General features: G+C 35.9%; 2 protein-coding genes across 25 annotated transcripts in view; one reads left to right on the forward strand and one right to left on the reverse strand.

Annotated features, from left to right (window-relative positions):
• The window catches only part of LOC140611885 (uncharacterized), a 97,610-nt gene extending 82,779 nt beyond the window's left edge, over positions 1–14,831 (forward strand). For 7 of the 24 annotated variants that reach the window (XM_072788952.1, XM_072788949.1, XM_072788950.1 and 4 more), the window contains one exon: positions 50–1,177. In XM_072788952.1, the coding sequence (XP_072645053.1) occupies positions 50–411 (362 nt within the window). In that variant the 3' untranslated portion in view covers positions 412–1,177. Of the gene's footprint in view, positions 1–49; positions 1,183–7,276; positions 7,471–7,542; positions 8,287–14,095 lie in introns of those variants that run through there. The other 17 variants (XR_012013182.1, XR_012013184.1, XR_012013172.1 and 14 more) reach the window with 9 other exon arrangements.
• The window catches only part of DPP10 (dipeptidyl peptidase like 10), a 1,275,784-nt gene that overhangs the window by 1,018,864 nt on the left and 241,212 nt on the right, over positions 1–15,708 (reverse strand). The gene's annotated exons all lie outside the window — the stretch shown is intronic.

Below are 15,708 nucleotides of genomic sequence, written 5' to 3' on the forward strand. Positions count from 1 at the left end.
CATTATTTCTCTTATGAAGTCTACCTAATTCTTTCTTTCTGACCCACAGAACCCTGTGCCCTTCTCGGTCATGAATCATATATTCTAATATGTGCTACCAGTTCACCTGGATTGTGGATTCCACACAGACTAGAGCTTGTTTACCCCTGTATGTCCAGAATACAAGAGAAGCTCATCATAGTTTCCCTTTTCTACCAGATTTCTACACTAATCCAACCATTTAGCCTAGTGATTCTCAAGCAGAAGGGGAAAAAACTCTTTTTTTTTTTTTTTTTTTTTGGAAAAAACTATTTCTTAGCACAAAGAATCTTCCAGAAGATTTTTCCAACCAAGCACAGGCTTGATGTTTTTGTCATATTCCCTGCAAGAGGGTATGGCCTACACCTCTTTGGATGCATCGTCACTGTCTGAGTCATTGCACAGGACAGCAAAAAAGGAATATGTTCTAATCCTTAGGTGCATCTGGGTAGTAAAAATAAAGAATCATTGCTCTGATTCTGTAGAATCACATGTAGGTCTTTTAATGTATTATGACTCTGTGACTTTTCCTGTGCTGTATCCACCTTCTTATCCACTTGACTAATTCCTACTAGATTTTCACATTATGGATCAATTATAACCTCTAACATGAAGACTTCTAAGATCTCCTTTTGCTTGGCGACATAGATTTCTCAGGACTCTACTAGTGCCTGTGTGTACAGCCATCACTATACATTATCTGTTTACTCCATTTGTTCATTTCACTCTGTCCTACCCACTAAATTATAAGCACCTTGAGTCTGAGTATTGTGTTTTTAATATTTCTATCACAACACCCCATCATAGTAATGGGCCAATAATATTTATACAATAAATGATTCCTGATATGAATAAGAGAGTGAATTAAATTCAGCCTTAAAAGCAACTTAGAAACAGAGATAAACATGGAAGGATTTACCCAAGTAAATCCTGGGGTTATGATGCTCTAATTTTTAGCTCTTTAAATCTATAGGTCTATCCTCCTGTTGGCATTCTTTTCTTTGATTTTGTGAGGTACCATTGAGTGTGACTAATAAATTACCATTTCTTGTTTTGGTCTGCTAGTTGTTGAGGCTTAAAGAAGTCTAAGCAATAAAGTATATTACATGTGTATCTCAATCCTTATGACCTTTTAAAGTAACTTTTACTATTTTTGTCTGCAAAACAGATAAGGACATTGATACTCAGGAAAACTAGGTTATTTTCCAAAGTCACTTGGCTCAGCAGTTTTAGAACTGATAAGTAACTTTTAAAATCCTTTGTATTTCTGTGGTATCAGCTATTACTTCTCTCTCATTTCTGATTTTATTTATTTAGGTTCTTTTTTCTTTTTTTTTTCTTGATGAGTCTGGCTAAGGGCTTAACCAATTTTGTTGATCTTTTCAAAGAAAGAGCTCTTGGTATCTGATTTTTTTAAGTCCCTATGTCATTTATTTCTGCTCTGCACTTCTCTTTCCTTCTACTCACCCTAGGCTTTGTTTTATTCTTTTCTAATTCCTTTAGGTGTAAAGTTAGATTGTAATTTGAGTTTTCTCTTGTTTCTTGAGGTAGACCTGTATCACTGTATATTTCCCTCTTAGAATGGCTTTCACTGTGTCTCACAGATTTTGGACCGTTTGTTGTGTTCTCATTTTCTTTTGTTTTCATGTACTTTCTAAATTATTTCTTCTTCGAGAAGTAAGGTCTGAGACTATGCTTAGAGGGAATGTCTTTTCCCTGCACATCATGTCTTCTAAAGATGAGAAGGGGATGTTGAAATAAAGAAGAGCAGGGTATATTTATTCTAAGTGGGAGAGACATATGTCCATGTCCTTTCCTGGAAACTGCAAATAGCACCAAGGAAGAAGATGGAATGAACTGGGTGGCAACAAGAGTCAAGAAGGGGTACAATAGGAGAGAACATAAGTAAGGGAGAACCAATACATTTACACTTTAGAAAAACAAATTTGGCAGCAGTGGGAATAATGCACTGGAAGAAGGCAACAGTATAAACAAGAAGACCAGATATATATTTGACTTCTATGGTTATATAGACAAACAATGGTGGAGTCTAAACTTAAGTGATTGATGGAGAGGACAGAGCCATAGTCAGTAAATCAATTAGACAGAATAATTGGATGTAAGAAGTCTAAGAAGAAGAAACAAGTCAGAAAAGATTTCAATACATTTCTTTTGCCATGTAGATAATGGTAATATTCACTGAACACAGGAATCTAGGAATGATGGCTGGCATTGGGTAAAGAAAAGGCAAGTTCAGTTTTGTGTCTTTGACAATAGAATACCAAATGGGAAATCCTAACAAGCTGGTAGTCAGTTCTGGAGTTCAGGGGAGTTGGTTCATGGTCCAGCCAGAGAAATGAAGGCCATTAGTTACAGTCAAAAAAGAGAAGTCTCCTTTCTGGTAAAAGCAGGTCTTAGGTCTATGTTTTCCTATAGCCAAAAGTTAATTATTTAATTGTTGTCAAAACTGAGACAAAAGAGGAGCAGAGACCAGGTGGTGATTCTCGAGTCAGGAGCCAAATAAGTAAAGCTACTGCAGCACGGTGAATGACTTAACATGCAAATCTTGCTATTATCATATGAATTATGGGAGTAGGGAAATCAACAGGCAAGTAGGCAGAGTGAGGAGATCAGCCAGGTGAAGTGAAGAAGGAATCTGATAAATAATAGTATTTCAAAAGTAAACAGAGGGTGAGGAATCCAAGAGTCAGAGAAAGTATAACCAGAGATTCAGAAGAAGGAAAATAGGGTATCTGAGAAGAGAAATTAATGACCTGAGTCAGACAATGCAGAGAATTCATGAAAAAACAGAAACAAAGTATGTCCATTTGATTCAGTCAGTGGGAAACTCTTGCTCACCTTGACAGGTACACTACTTTGTTAGGAGATGTTCACCAGTTTAGAATTCAAACACAATCAGCCATGATCACTTAATGGGACTCTATGGCTTCCTGAGCCTGCTCAATTTTACAAGCACATCAAGTATGCTAAAAACATAACAGAAATTAATAAAAAACTAGACTTATGCACATGAATCCAATATGCCAGCACAAGTTTCTCATGACGGAAGACAGGGCAGTTCCTCTTTGTTTCACGTACTGAAAAGGATGGTCATTTTCTATCCAACACCCTCTTTCCTTTGTGAAAGAGGTAACTGAGTATCTAAAGCAAACTGGACTCCACCAGCAAAATGTGGCGAACAGGAGAACAGAAGCACAAGAACCAGCTGCTGGCACCTGGGTAAGACCAAAGGATTCCTGGATGTTTGATGTCCTCTAGTGCAGTCAAGTTTCCTACCCAATCAGAGCCCTTTAGCAAAGTACTGAGGAAGACAGCCACCCTGGTGTGGCAGCATTGTGAAAGCAGCCCAGGAGGGGAGAAAGAAAACACTTTCATGTGCTGACCTCATCCTGTTTTTCCCCTTTTGTCTTTGCTTTTGCCTCTGTCTTTTATATTTCTCTCTGTACTCCAGGATCCACTTCTTTCCAACCTTTGAACACCATATGAATATGTCACATTGAAAGCCACAGTGAAGTAGTGGTAGAGTAAAATCAATTCCTTGAACCTCCATTTCTCATAAAACGGTCAGAGGGTGAAAGAGAAAGCTCCTCACAGATCTCTCTCTCTCTCTCTCTCTCTGTAACTGTCAGGAAGGCCCACTTGACTTTTAACTCCTGCAGGACCCAGCTTAGGGTCACCTGAAAAATAAAATGCATTAAAGCCAACACAAACTAGAAATAGTCTAAGAAAAATTTTCCCTACTTCAAATGTTCTTAATAGTTTCCAGGGTGCTGAGATAAGGATTCTCCTTCCCCAGAGAAGGTCTGGGGTGTGGTGTAGAAATAGTCACACTGGTCAGCTCTTACCTAGGCAGCAGGTTTGAACATATTAAGAGAGGACTTCAAGGAAGTGAAAAAATCTGTGAGGTCCAGGAGCATAAATATTCAAAGGCAGGATGTTACCACTCCAATGGGCCAGTATTCGGGCCTTTCTGCAGGCCAAGGTAGCAGAGGCAGCGAGCCTAAGATTAGAAGAGCTTCATTCTCATCAAAGAATAGGAAGGAGTCCATCAAGCAGAGATCACGTTAGAACTTCACTCATACTCACTGTCCCTATTACATTCTTAATTGTGATGCGGGAAGAAACAAAAATGTTTTTTAAAAGACACACTGAATGTTGAAGAGTTCATCCTTAGAGTAGGATGGACCTGGATAAGGATTCTATTTCCATCACCTACTTATGAAATAGCTCCACAACAACATAGATCACTTCTGTTCTTGCCTACCCCTATATGCCTAGAGTTAAGCGCAGTACCCGCTACAAAATAGGTGCTAAATAAATATTTGTCAAATAAACTCAAGAAAATAAATAAAAAGAACATAAAGCAGGAAGAATTTATCGTACACTGAGGAAGTTGCTTCACAGCTCCTAATCTCAGTTTCTTCTTCTGCCAAATGGAAAAAAAAACTACTGTACCTCAGTAAGGAGTGTCTAAAGGGTTCAAGGAGAAAGAATATATATGTGTGCTTATCAACATGTTTAGTCCTTAAACATATTTGGTAAATGCTAGCTATCATACTGATAAACAAATCTTTAGACATACAGGACCCTGTAGGTCCTAAAGGAAACCCCAGTTAAAGAACCAGAATATTAGGTGTATGTAATCCAAAGGTGGTTTTGACACAGGTTAAACAGGGGTAGGGCATGATGTGTGCATATTCTTCATACTTCATGAGGATCCACAAGTAGTACAAATACTCCCTGGGAACATGGTATTATAAGGAAAGCTAAAATTTCGCAACTTAAATTTTATATAGACTTTTACTTTAAAGTGTGTGTGTCGGGGGGGTAGTATTCCTAATTTTAAGGGCATATCCAATTCTTTCAAAAGCAGAATGATAATAATAACAATAAATAACAACAACAACAACCTGACCATTGTAATTTAGAATTGACTGCTAGATAAGCACCTGGAACTATGGGCTTATCCAAAGTACAAGAAAACAGTATTTTACAGCAAAATAATTGAGAGAGGCTACTGCATCCTGGAAGTTTTACAAAATTTTAAAAGAAAAAATTGGAGAGATCCAAAATAACATGAACCACAGAATCTCAGGGTTGAATGAGTCTCTAAAACCATGTTTCCAAACTCCCACTGGCACTGAATCCTGGGGAGATGAATGCCAATCTGAAGTCTTGCTGGATGATTTAGATTTGGCTAGATGGAGAATAGGTCTAAAGGTGTCTCACTCTTTAGAGAAAGAAAAGGGGAGAGAGCAAGAGAGAGAAAGACAAAGGGAGAGGGAACTAATAACCTAAGTGTCCTGCTGACTGTTCTAGGAAATGTCAATTATGCCATCCTGGAAATGAGTACGACAGGGCCTAGGACTTGCGCCTTAGTTTTCAGCACTTCCACTGAAGAAATTGGACTGGGTGATGGATAAATGTTTTAAATCATCTATCCCAAGCTCTGTCACTGGCCAAAAACCAGGTCAACTCATTGTTACATTTCTCAGGCTGCCTATAGTTGGAAATAATGTAATCTTCCCTAGGCACTGTAGTGCTGTTTATCTGTTCTTATGATTACGGCAAAATGCCACAGCTCTGTCTCACAACAGAGATTATAACAGGAACATAAAATAAAGCAAATTAATTGTTTCTCATGATAACAATGTTAGATGACAAAGAAATAAAAACAGGCTATCTTCTTTCCAAAGCAATTTTAAAACCCTAACACTGAGTCATGCTCAGTCTACTCTGATCTAGCACAGGCTTCATAAAATATATTCTTTCAGAGTATTTGTTGTTGTTGTTAATGCACACATATTCCCTGCTGTTGCAGAAGAGAGAGGCCCACACAGAGCCTCCATTTTGCCACTGGAGGTGATTCTTTTAAAGGGCCTTTCAGAAATCAGGAATGCAGTTAAAGCAATAAGCATCTCTGAACTATATCTTACTGGGGGAACTAATGAAAAACAATTGTTCTTCTGTTCCTTGTATCACCTGATGAGTCTATCTGGTCCCCATGAAATACATAAGTACTGCTTTAAGAGCAGAAAATATCAAGATCCAGAGGAGAAGACTTTATCATGTTCATAAAAAAGAAAGCAAATGAAATCTGAAAGTGATTATAGAATGAAAGAGTTCTTACTACATCCCAGACTTTTGGTGTATAGGAATCAAAATGAATCAAGAGAACCATTGGGAACAGGGACTGATCCATACATTGAACTGTAATGGACTATGCACTAGGCAGTCGGATCATGTTCTCTACAAAGCTGCATTAGGCCAATTCAAAGAATTCAATGTGGTTGGCTGATATGACTGAATAGTAGAAAAAGACTCCTGAGAAAAAGTAAGATTTAAGCTAGGGCTAACAAAATGGGTAAGATTAGAATAATTGGGGCACAATATGGATGGGCATTGGGGAGAAAAACAGCTTAAATTCAAGACAAATATTATGATCTAAGCACAGAATAATATAGAAAGAGATGGAGTCTTAGATTTGGAAACCATGGAATGGCTTCTTATATGAGGAGACTCTACCATGTAGCAGTCAAATTCATCTGCTCTCCAAGAAAGTTCCTCTCATGCTGGGCCCTGTTGTAGTCATATCTGCTTCTCTGGAAACCAGTACAGTGTCTACTCTATAATTTAGTTTAATAAAAATGTTGTACACCAAATGGCTTCCAAATGTAAGTTTGAATTGCCTATATAAACAGCCTTTAAAAGAATGGATTTAACAGATTAAAAAAAAATCAATTTGTGGGTACCTGAGCAGCTCAGTCGGTTGAGTGTCTATCTTTGGTTTAACTCATAGACTCGGGATCGAATTCCAGGTTGGGCTCCCTGCTCAGTGGCAGTCTGCTTTTCCCTCTCCCCCATGCTTATGTTCTCTCAAATAAATAAATAAAATCTTTAAAAAATCAATCTGCTTAATTTTTAGGGCAATATTTATTGGTACTTCATAATTTTGTACTCTATGCTTAAGAAGAATTGTTTCACTGTATTTATATGACCCGTAAACTACAGGTTTGCACTAATGTTTGGACACACATTTTTATTCAATTGACCACTTATTGTAAGGACTGAAGAAATACATAATTAGCTTTTTAGAAAGAAAGGCAAAATACTGAGTTCTTAAAAAATAAGGGTTTAAAGAATAAAATTATATTTCTAAGACAGAGTGGATAATGTGGAACCAGAGTGGTGAGAGAACCCATTATTGCAATCTTCTCACAAAGTTTTTATAACACAGGACCCAGGTGTATAAAACTGGATGAGATGGTTTTGATGGTTAACACACAGGAGATCAAAAAGGTCAGAAAAGTAACCATGGGCTGGAGTGATCATGAAATTATGAAAACTATGAAAAAATGTTGCATGAAATTCCCAGAAGAGACATCAATGGCAGAAATATTGAAAGTTCTTATTAAAACGTGCATGTTTTATGTGTGTGTGTGTATATATATATGTATATATATATAAATATACAAATGTATATATCCTCTATTTTATATGTAGATGCTATTACTGCCTGGACCCTGATATTACAGTATTTAGAAGATGTCCTAGAAGATATAAACCCCAGGAGATAGTTCCGTGAAAATATAAAGTACAGATGTACCGAGAGATGTGTCATAGCTGAGTGGGCAAATTGATTTCTATCAACTGCATTTTATTTTAAATAGGACAGGTGTTTATTTTTCAAAAATACCTGTGGAAAATCCTGCCATGACCTGCAGAATCATTTCCTATATCCCACACTTTGTCAGCATATTTCAGTATGTTGAGCTTACTTGGTTAGGGGTTATCTACACGGAGACTCCATCTCTTGCTCCATGACAAACATGATAACAGAAAGAGATGTACCTTCTTAGTTCTTAAAAAAAAAATTTGGATTGCACAATATTAGAGTGTGAAGCATTCTTACTATCAGCTGGAGAATACTAAGGTAAGATTTCATAATCCTTTTTAAAAATGTATTCTTGCAGATGCATCTCCAAGAAGTAATTTATAATGCATTATCTAAATTCCTCCTGTTGTCCTAATCATTGGAAGTAAGACTCCCAAAAACTTAGAAATAAAATATACATATACATACATATACTTGCAGACACACCCCTTCATCAATCCAGTATTAAGTAGTGTTTTCATGTCTGCAATACTACCTAATAATCTACAGTCACAAATTATACCACCTATGATATATTGCAGGGGTCATGTGCCAAATAAGGTCAACCACCTGTCTTTTGTAAATAAACTGTTATTGGAATAAAGCTATGCTCATTTGTTTATATATTGTCTGTGGTTACTTTCATGCTAGTGTAACAGCAGAATTGAGCAGTTGCAAACAAGAACATATGATTCACAAAGTCTAAAATACTTATTATCGTGTCCTTTATAGTTTGTTGACCCTAACCTATAGTCTAAGTGCCATAATGCATCAGGAATTCCCAATCACTTACAGCTGTCAAAATTGAGTGTATCTTCTTTAAAACAATGTAAAATGATTTCCTAAGTAGGAACACCTAGAGTTTTATTTCCAATCTAATTTTAACAGAGTTGCTATAAATACCCCTTAATACTATTACCACCAATGACGTACAGTGCTTTGCCATAGAAGAGTAAGTCATATTTACTAATATTTCAATGTGTCAGGTGTGGGTAGGTTCCTTTTGGAGTGCGTATGTATATGTATGTATATAGTCACAACCACTTAGTGAACTATTATTTCCAATTTACAGATAAGCAAAAAGAGGTTCATATGGTTTATAAAAATTAGCAACTGACATACAACTAGAATTTTGGTAAGCTATGATTTGATTACAGATCTCTAGCTTCAAAATCCAAGTTCTTCCCAGTACATAACAGAACTTTTTTGTTTTTTAATTTTAATTTTTTTCAGCTTTCTAGGGAATTAATTGGGCAAAATGCATAGGCAACTCACATCCTGGATTGCCTCATTGCCCATGAGTTCTCTAATATTTAGTTCTAAATAAATACTATAATATAAACAAGAAAAGTCTAAAGAAGAGCACCTAGTGCCATTACAACAACAACAGGGCTTTTTAGAGAACAATTACTCTATCATACCAGGTAGAAAAGGAGTAATTCCACAGACCATTTATGGTTCTCTCTGGAAGTGTTCTCTGCACTGACAGCCAAGATGTTTTTTTCACATTGCGACAACAGATCTCAGCTCCGCCTCTCTGTATTTCATTCTCTGCTCCAAACAAATAAAATTTACAATTCTCATTTGAGGCGTTCACAAATAAAATGCTTTGAAACAACTGCCCTTCATTAGAGTTTCATGAACCATTGGGGTGTAATCAGATCTTGTTGGAAACCACATTCCAGCCCTGTGTACAATATTACTATGACCACTGCTACTCAGAAAATCTGTGCTCTAAAGTGAAATGAAGGTCTCAAATTGTTTGAGGACACAAATGAGTTTCTAGTCAGAAACAACCTGCTGCGAAAAGACTTCTTTTAAAGAGATGCATCTACGTGCCTAATCCAAATTAAAATGTAAGGAACTGCCTAAGTGACTACTTTTATCCTGCAGAGTTAATTCCCTCAGGAATCATATCATCATGATGATAAATTTGAGAGCAAAAGTGGATGAGAAAAGGGAATTACCATGTTACCACTGTCTAGTCCAAATTATAGAAAGTTTGCTAGTAATGTTTAATCGATTTTATGCATGGGTATTTAGTAGTTATTAATTCCACCAATATTTACTGAGCATATTAGTGTGCATCATTGTGTGATGCCTGAAGTTTCAAATATTAAAAAAAAAAAAGATGCTGCCCACAGGGCTTATATAGTAGAGAACTTCTGTAAATAATAATCACAATCCACGAGCAGAAATGAAATAAAAGCAGGGGGGAAGAGAAATGAGGAGAAGGAACCATTCTCCAGCACACGTCCAGACGTCGGTTAACCACCACATCTTTAGGCGGTGAAGTAGGGGAATCCAGGGATAGTATAGTTCCAAACTTTTCCCATAGCTGTACAAGTAAGTCCTATCGTAATAAAGGGTTAGTGTGAAAACAATGTCTATTTTTTTTTAAATCTTCATAGCTCCTAGTTGGAAGTGAAAAAGTATTCCCTATCATTGTAATTAACCCATTTGTTTAATTCTCACTCTAAAGCATAAGGGCTTAGAAAGTAAAATGATAACTGACTACAACAAAAACCTACTCAATATAATGTGATTCATTTATCATGGTAAAGTTTATTACAAATGCTAAAATACAAGAAGTGAAACACTCCATATCTTTTATTTTAGGAAGCTTTCACTTTATAAATCACATGTAAAAATATTGGTGGTTGGGTGTGCCTTTTGCAAGATGTTACTTTATCTTCCTCACGTAAATAACCACTCTCATGAATCTCAATCAGGCTGGAGTTATTGCAGTGATCATCAGATTAAACATGCTTTCATTTGCTCCAAAATGAAAACAGATCTATTTTAGCACAATATATTACAAATCATCTAATGTATTCCAGACTGTTATCTGCAGTTTATATAGAAACAAACACTATACTCCTTTAACTGTATTGATTCACTAAGGAGACAAACATCGACATCATCATTTAGCAGCTCTTAACTGCAGGCAGGTTTTTAACCCTTGATTTTCAGTTTCTTCATCTGTACAATGCAGACACTATCTTAGTGGTTTGTGATGATTCATTGGCATAATCTACACATGTGGTCACCAGCATAATACTCAGTGCAGAATAGGAGATCAATAAATGTTAGTTTTTTTTTTCCCATTAGAAAATACACTATAAGATCCATTTCAACCCTCAAATAATTGGTCATTTATTTCCTTGACCTTATTCATCCAAAAATAAAGACAGACCTTAATTGTCATTTTCTCTACAAGAAGTTCAAATCCAGTAACTATAAAAGGACTTAAATACAGAAGGGAAGTCCTATCCAAACGTGCAATAACAACTCCATATTTTGTTTTTTGCTTATATATTCCAGAATGATGGTAATAATTAAATAATCTTGCCTAGACAGTTATCTTCAATGTGCAATATTTAGCATAGGATAAAGTCAAACACTCATCTTTGATCATTACCAAAAATACAAGTTGAAAAGTCAGGCTAAGGAGGTGGTAGGGGGCAGATAATTCAGAACAAGATAACACTATTTAGTTAGATAACAGACTCTAAGACTCTAAGCTTCAGACTGGGACCAGGGGAAGATGTGTATAAAATCTGGTCCCGCTAATTCAAACTGTGTAGCCTTGGGGAAAGTACTTTTTCTCTCTGAGCCTCAGTTAAATGGGTATAATAAACAAAGTCATATCTTTAATGTTTGATATTTAAAATGTTCTGTCCATGGAAGGTCCTGAGTAGTGAAATACATTTTTCAATTTTTTTTAATTAAAGGGAAGATTATGATGGATCAATTTCAAGAGAATGATCCATCCTGGAGGATCTAGTTCTATGAGAGAGAGATATACATATAGATAGCCTGGAGCCTTACTCAAATTTTGGTCCAATTTAACAGCATTGGCAAAACCTGCAAGCTTGCTGGGAATGCCGAATCTTAGGCTTCATTTCATCCTATGAATTATAAATTTAACAGGAATTTTAGTAAGATTCTTAGATACTTTGGATACACAATGAACTTATAGAGTGCCTGACATAGAGATGCTTTTAATGGTAATTGTTTCATGAGTTATGGCTATAACGGTGTGTATGTGCATAATTATATATAAAATGTCATAACAGTACACCAATATTTGACTAGTTGAACTGAAATCCTTTATAACCAGTAGTGCTTGCCATAAAACATAAAGTTGCAGGACACCTGGGTACCTCAGGAATTGAGCGTCTGCCTTAGGCTCAGGGCATAATCCCAGGGTCCTGGGATCGAATCCTGTATTAGGCTCCCCACAGGGGCCTGCTTCTCTCACTGCCTATGTCTCTGCCTCTCTCATGAATAAATAAATAAAGCTCTTAAAAAAAAAGGTAAAGTTGGCATGTTAAATAGCTTTAGTTGTTATCTGCAGAAGCAGCCAATGTCTTATGAAGAGTTAAAAATGTTTGGTGATACTAACTGGAAAATAAAAGTAAAAACTGAAATTATAGAGTATTGCCATTCCATAGGATAAGATTAATCTACCTCTTTATGTACCATTCCTTGTCTGTGCAGATCAGTATTGTTTCAAAGAATTCTCCAAGACAATCTATATCACAGTCACACAGGGATCAATTAAAAGTGCAAATTCTCTGGTACCAAATTCCCCAAATATGGTTAATCAGAATTCTTAGGGATTAAGAGTCAGAAGATAGGAAATACATACTCATGTTTTCTCTTTTAAAAAGATGCTTAAAAAATATTAATGGCTTGTTCCTACCCTCAAAACTTCTAACTTAATTTATTTGAGTGTGGGTTGAGCATTGGCATTTTTTAAAAGCTCCCCAGGCAATTCTAATGTAAAGTCAAGGTTAAGAATATCATTTTCTTTTCTTCTTTTTTGTTTGTTGATATTTTATTTTTAATTGTTGAAAATGGTATCGTATTCATATTGTTTTAATGTGCATTTCTTTTAAAATTTATTTTTATTTTTTTACATTTTTAAAATTTAAATTCAATTTGCCAACATATAGTACTGTGCTCATCCTATCAAGTGCCCTCCTCAGTTCCCATCACCCAGTTACCCCAACCCCCCCCCCCCAACTCACATCCCCTTCCATAACCTTTTGTTTCCCAGAGTTGGGTGTCTCTCATGGTTTGTCTCCCTCTCTAATATTACTCAGCTATCAGAAAAGATGAATACCCACCATTTGCTTTGATGTGGAAGGAACTGGAGGGTATTATGCTGAATAAAATAAGTCAATCGGAGAAGGACAATCATCATATGATTTCACTCATATGTGGAATATATGAAATAATGAAAGAGATCATAAGGGAAAGGAGGGGAACTAAGTGAGAATATTGTTTTCAATAGAGCTAAGCCTCATGGTTAGTATGAAGAATATCTCCATCAAGTTGTCCACTCCTGATGGTGAATTGTAAACTTTGACACTAGGTTAGAAGGACAGACTGTGCCTTAGGATCACACACATGTGGCTCTTTTAAAAAAATATATATATATTTATTTGTTTATTCATGAGAGAGAGAGAGAGAGAAAGGCAGAGACACAGGCAGAGGGAGAAGTAGGCTCCATGCAGGGAGCCTGATGCGGAACTCAATCCCCAGACTCCAGGATCATGCCCTGGGCCGAAGGCAGGCGCTAAACCGCTGAGCCACCCAGGGATCCCCACATGTGGCTCTTTATATTCAAACATACATTAGTCTCAAGCCTAAAGTTATGATACTGGTTAGGACTCATAATACTAAAACATTTGCTAAATAACTGACAATTTATCAAATCAATCCCCATTCAAACAGTTCTCCTTACCACTGACAATTATCTCTTCCCATTTTGTATTCAAAAAATATATCAAATGTTTAAAATACAAGAACAATTGGGTCAAATTATGGAACCTCACTTCTGCAAATGATCCAGGATTTCAGAAAAGTGATTATGAAGAACCACATGCAAAGCCATTGGCAAATGACTTTCCAACAGAGCTAGATGATTTAATAGGAAGAGATCAGGAAATTGACGTGGGAGGGTCATAAAAAGATAGTTCAGAAGAGAATTGTTTGAATTTCAAAAGATTTTTTTTTTATTTTTTATTTTTTATTTTTTTTTATTGGTGTTCAATTTACTAACATGCAGAATAACACCCAGTGCCCGTCACCCATTCACTCCCACCCCCCGCCCTCCTCCCCTTCTACCACCCCTAGTTCGTTTCCCAGAGTTAGCAGTCTTTACGTTCTGTCTCCCTTTCTGATATTTCCCACACATTTCTTCTACCTTCCCTTATTTTCCCTTTCACTATTATTTATATTCCTCAAATGAATGAGAACATATAATGTTTGTCCTTCTCCGACTGACAAAAGATTAGGTGAAATGCTTGGGAAAACTGATGTACTAAAAAAAATTCTAAAAAGGACGCTTCTTTTTATTTTTTAAGATTTTATTTAATTTATCCATGACAGACACACGGAGAGTGGCAGAGACAGGCAGAGGGAGGAGCAGGCTCCATGCAGAGAGCCCAACGTGGGACCCGATCTCAGGACTCCAGGATCAGGCCCTTGGCCGAAGGCAGGAGCTAAACTGCTGAGCCACGCAGGCTGCCCTAAAAGGGATCCTTCTTATGAACACGCTGTGAAAGTTGTCCAGAGTGAAGTGTTACACTAACTTTAAACTCAGAAAAATATGCTGCTAGGATGAATTTATTTTTTGCTGGTTTCCAATAAGCATACATAGTTGCTATAACAACCTAAAGTTTATAGTATATAAAATAAAATTAATTGTTTTCAACATTTTTAGTTCCATCTTTTCTAGATGAAAACTTCAATAAGCACACTATGCAACATGTGGTCTGAGATCTGATGCATTTTACTGTCCTCGAAAATGAAAACTTTTCTGTATTTTTATCTCCTCCATAGTACCTATTACAACAAGGGATATCCAAAGTCTGGAATCATTGTCAGCACAAAGCCATTTAAAAATTTATCACCTGCTAGGATGGAATCTTTGTTGCCAACACCCACATGACTGGTTTATTTAAGAAAATAACAAAGTTGACAAGCTACACTGTACAAGATGTATCTTGTAACATTCATTTGTTTATTTTAAAAGAAGTTTTTTAGTAATATCTTAGAATACTTTTTCCTTTGCTCTGAACGTTAACTTGCAGTAAAATAAAAGAATCTAAAATATATTATGTCATTCACTGGCTCATTGTTGATTGTGGTAAAAATGGGAAATCAACAAAAATGTACTGTATTAGGAATGCTTCAGTGAAGTAAACACTTTCAGTTAATTGAATATTCTGAATCCATAAAAAATAATGTTATGAAGAGTTTACAAATATCAGAGAATTCTTATGTTATGATAGGTAAAATGAATAGACTATACACTACTTATTCAGTATGATTTTAATTGTACTATAAAACATATAATAACAAAAATATAACAATGTATGGAATAATGTGAATCATGTAGTGAGTCAAATAGGATTATGAAAGTTATTTTACTTCCATTTAAAATTTTCTTCCATACTTTTCAGATTTCTTAACATATTCCATGAAAAACTTCAATTATTAGCAAAATAAAAGACTTCCAAGTTCAAGTTCAAACTCAAGCAAGACAGCTGTTCTCAGCTTACAAGTCTAATTAATTCATAGAGATCCCTTGTTTCTTGACATGTTACAGTGCAATATAACTGTGATTTAAGAAATTCAAATTTGAGTACTCATAGATTCTAGTATGGTTATGCAATAAATCCACTAATGAACTTGTTTTTAATGCAGATTTTAAAAATATGATCAAAATCTGTTATAATTAAATGATTGTATTCCACAGATTAGGAAAATGTATGTATGTGAAGCAATGTTTTTAATATGGCACTAGGAAAAAATAACAAAAAACAGAAACCAAATCAGTCATTAAATCTTCCCTGTTGGATGAGTTCTGAGTAGCAAATGCATGGTCTTAGGTTCTCCCTACCACTGTCAGTTACCATTACCTAAGGATCTGAATCAATATGTGAATTAGAAAATTTTTGCCCATCCTAGATACTGTGGAGCTATGGAAGGGGGAAAGA

The sequence above is a fragment of the Canis lupus genome, chromosome 20, assembly GCF_048164855.1.
Source record: "Canis lupus baileyi chromosome 20, mCanLup2.hap1, whole genome shotgun sequence".
NCBI lineage: Eukaryota > Metazoa > Chordata > Mammalia > Carnivora > Canidae > Canis > Canis lupus.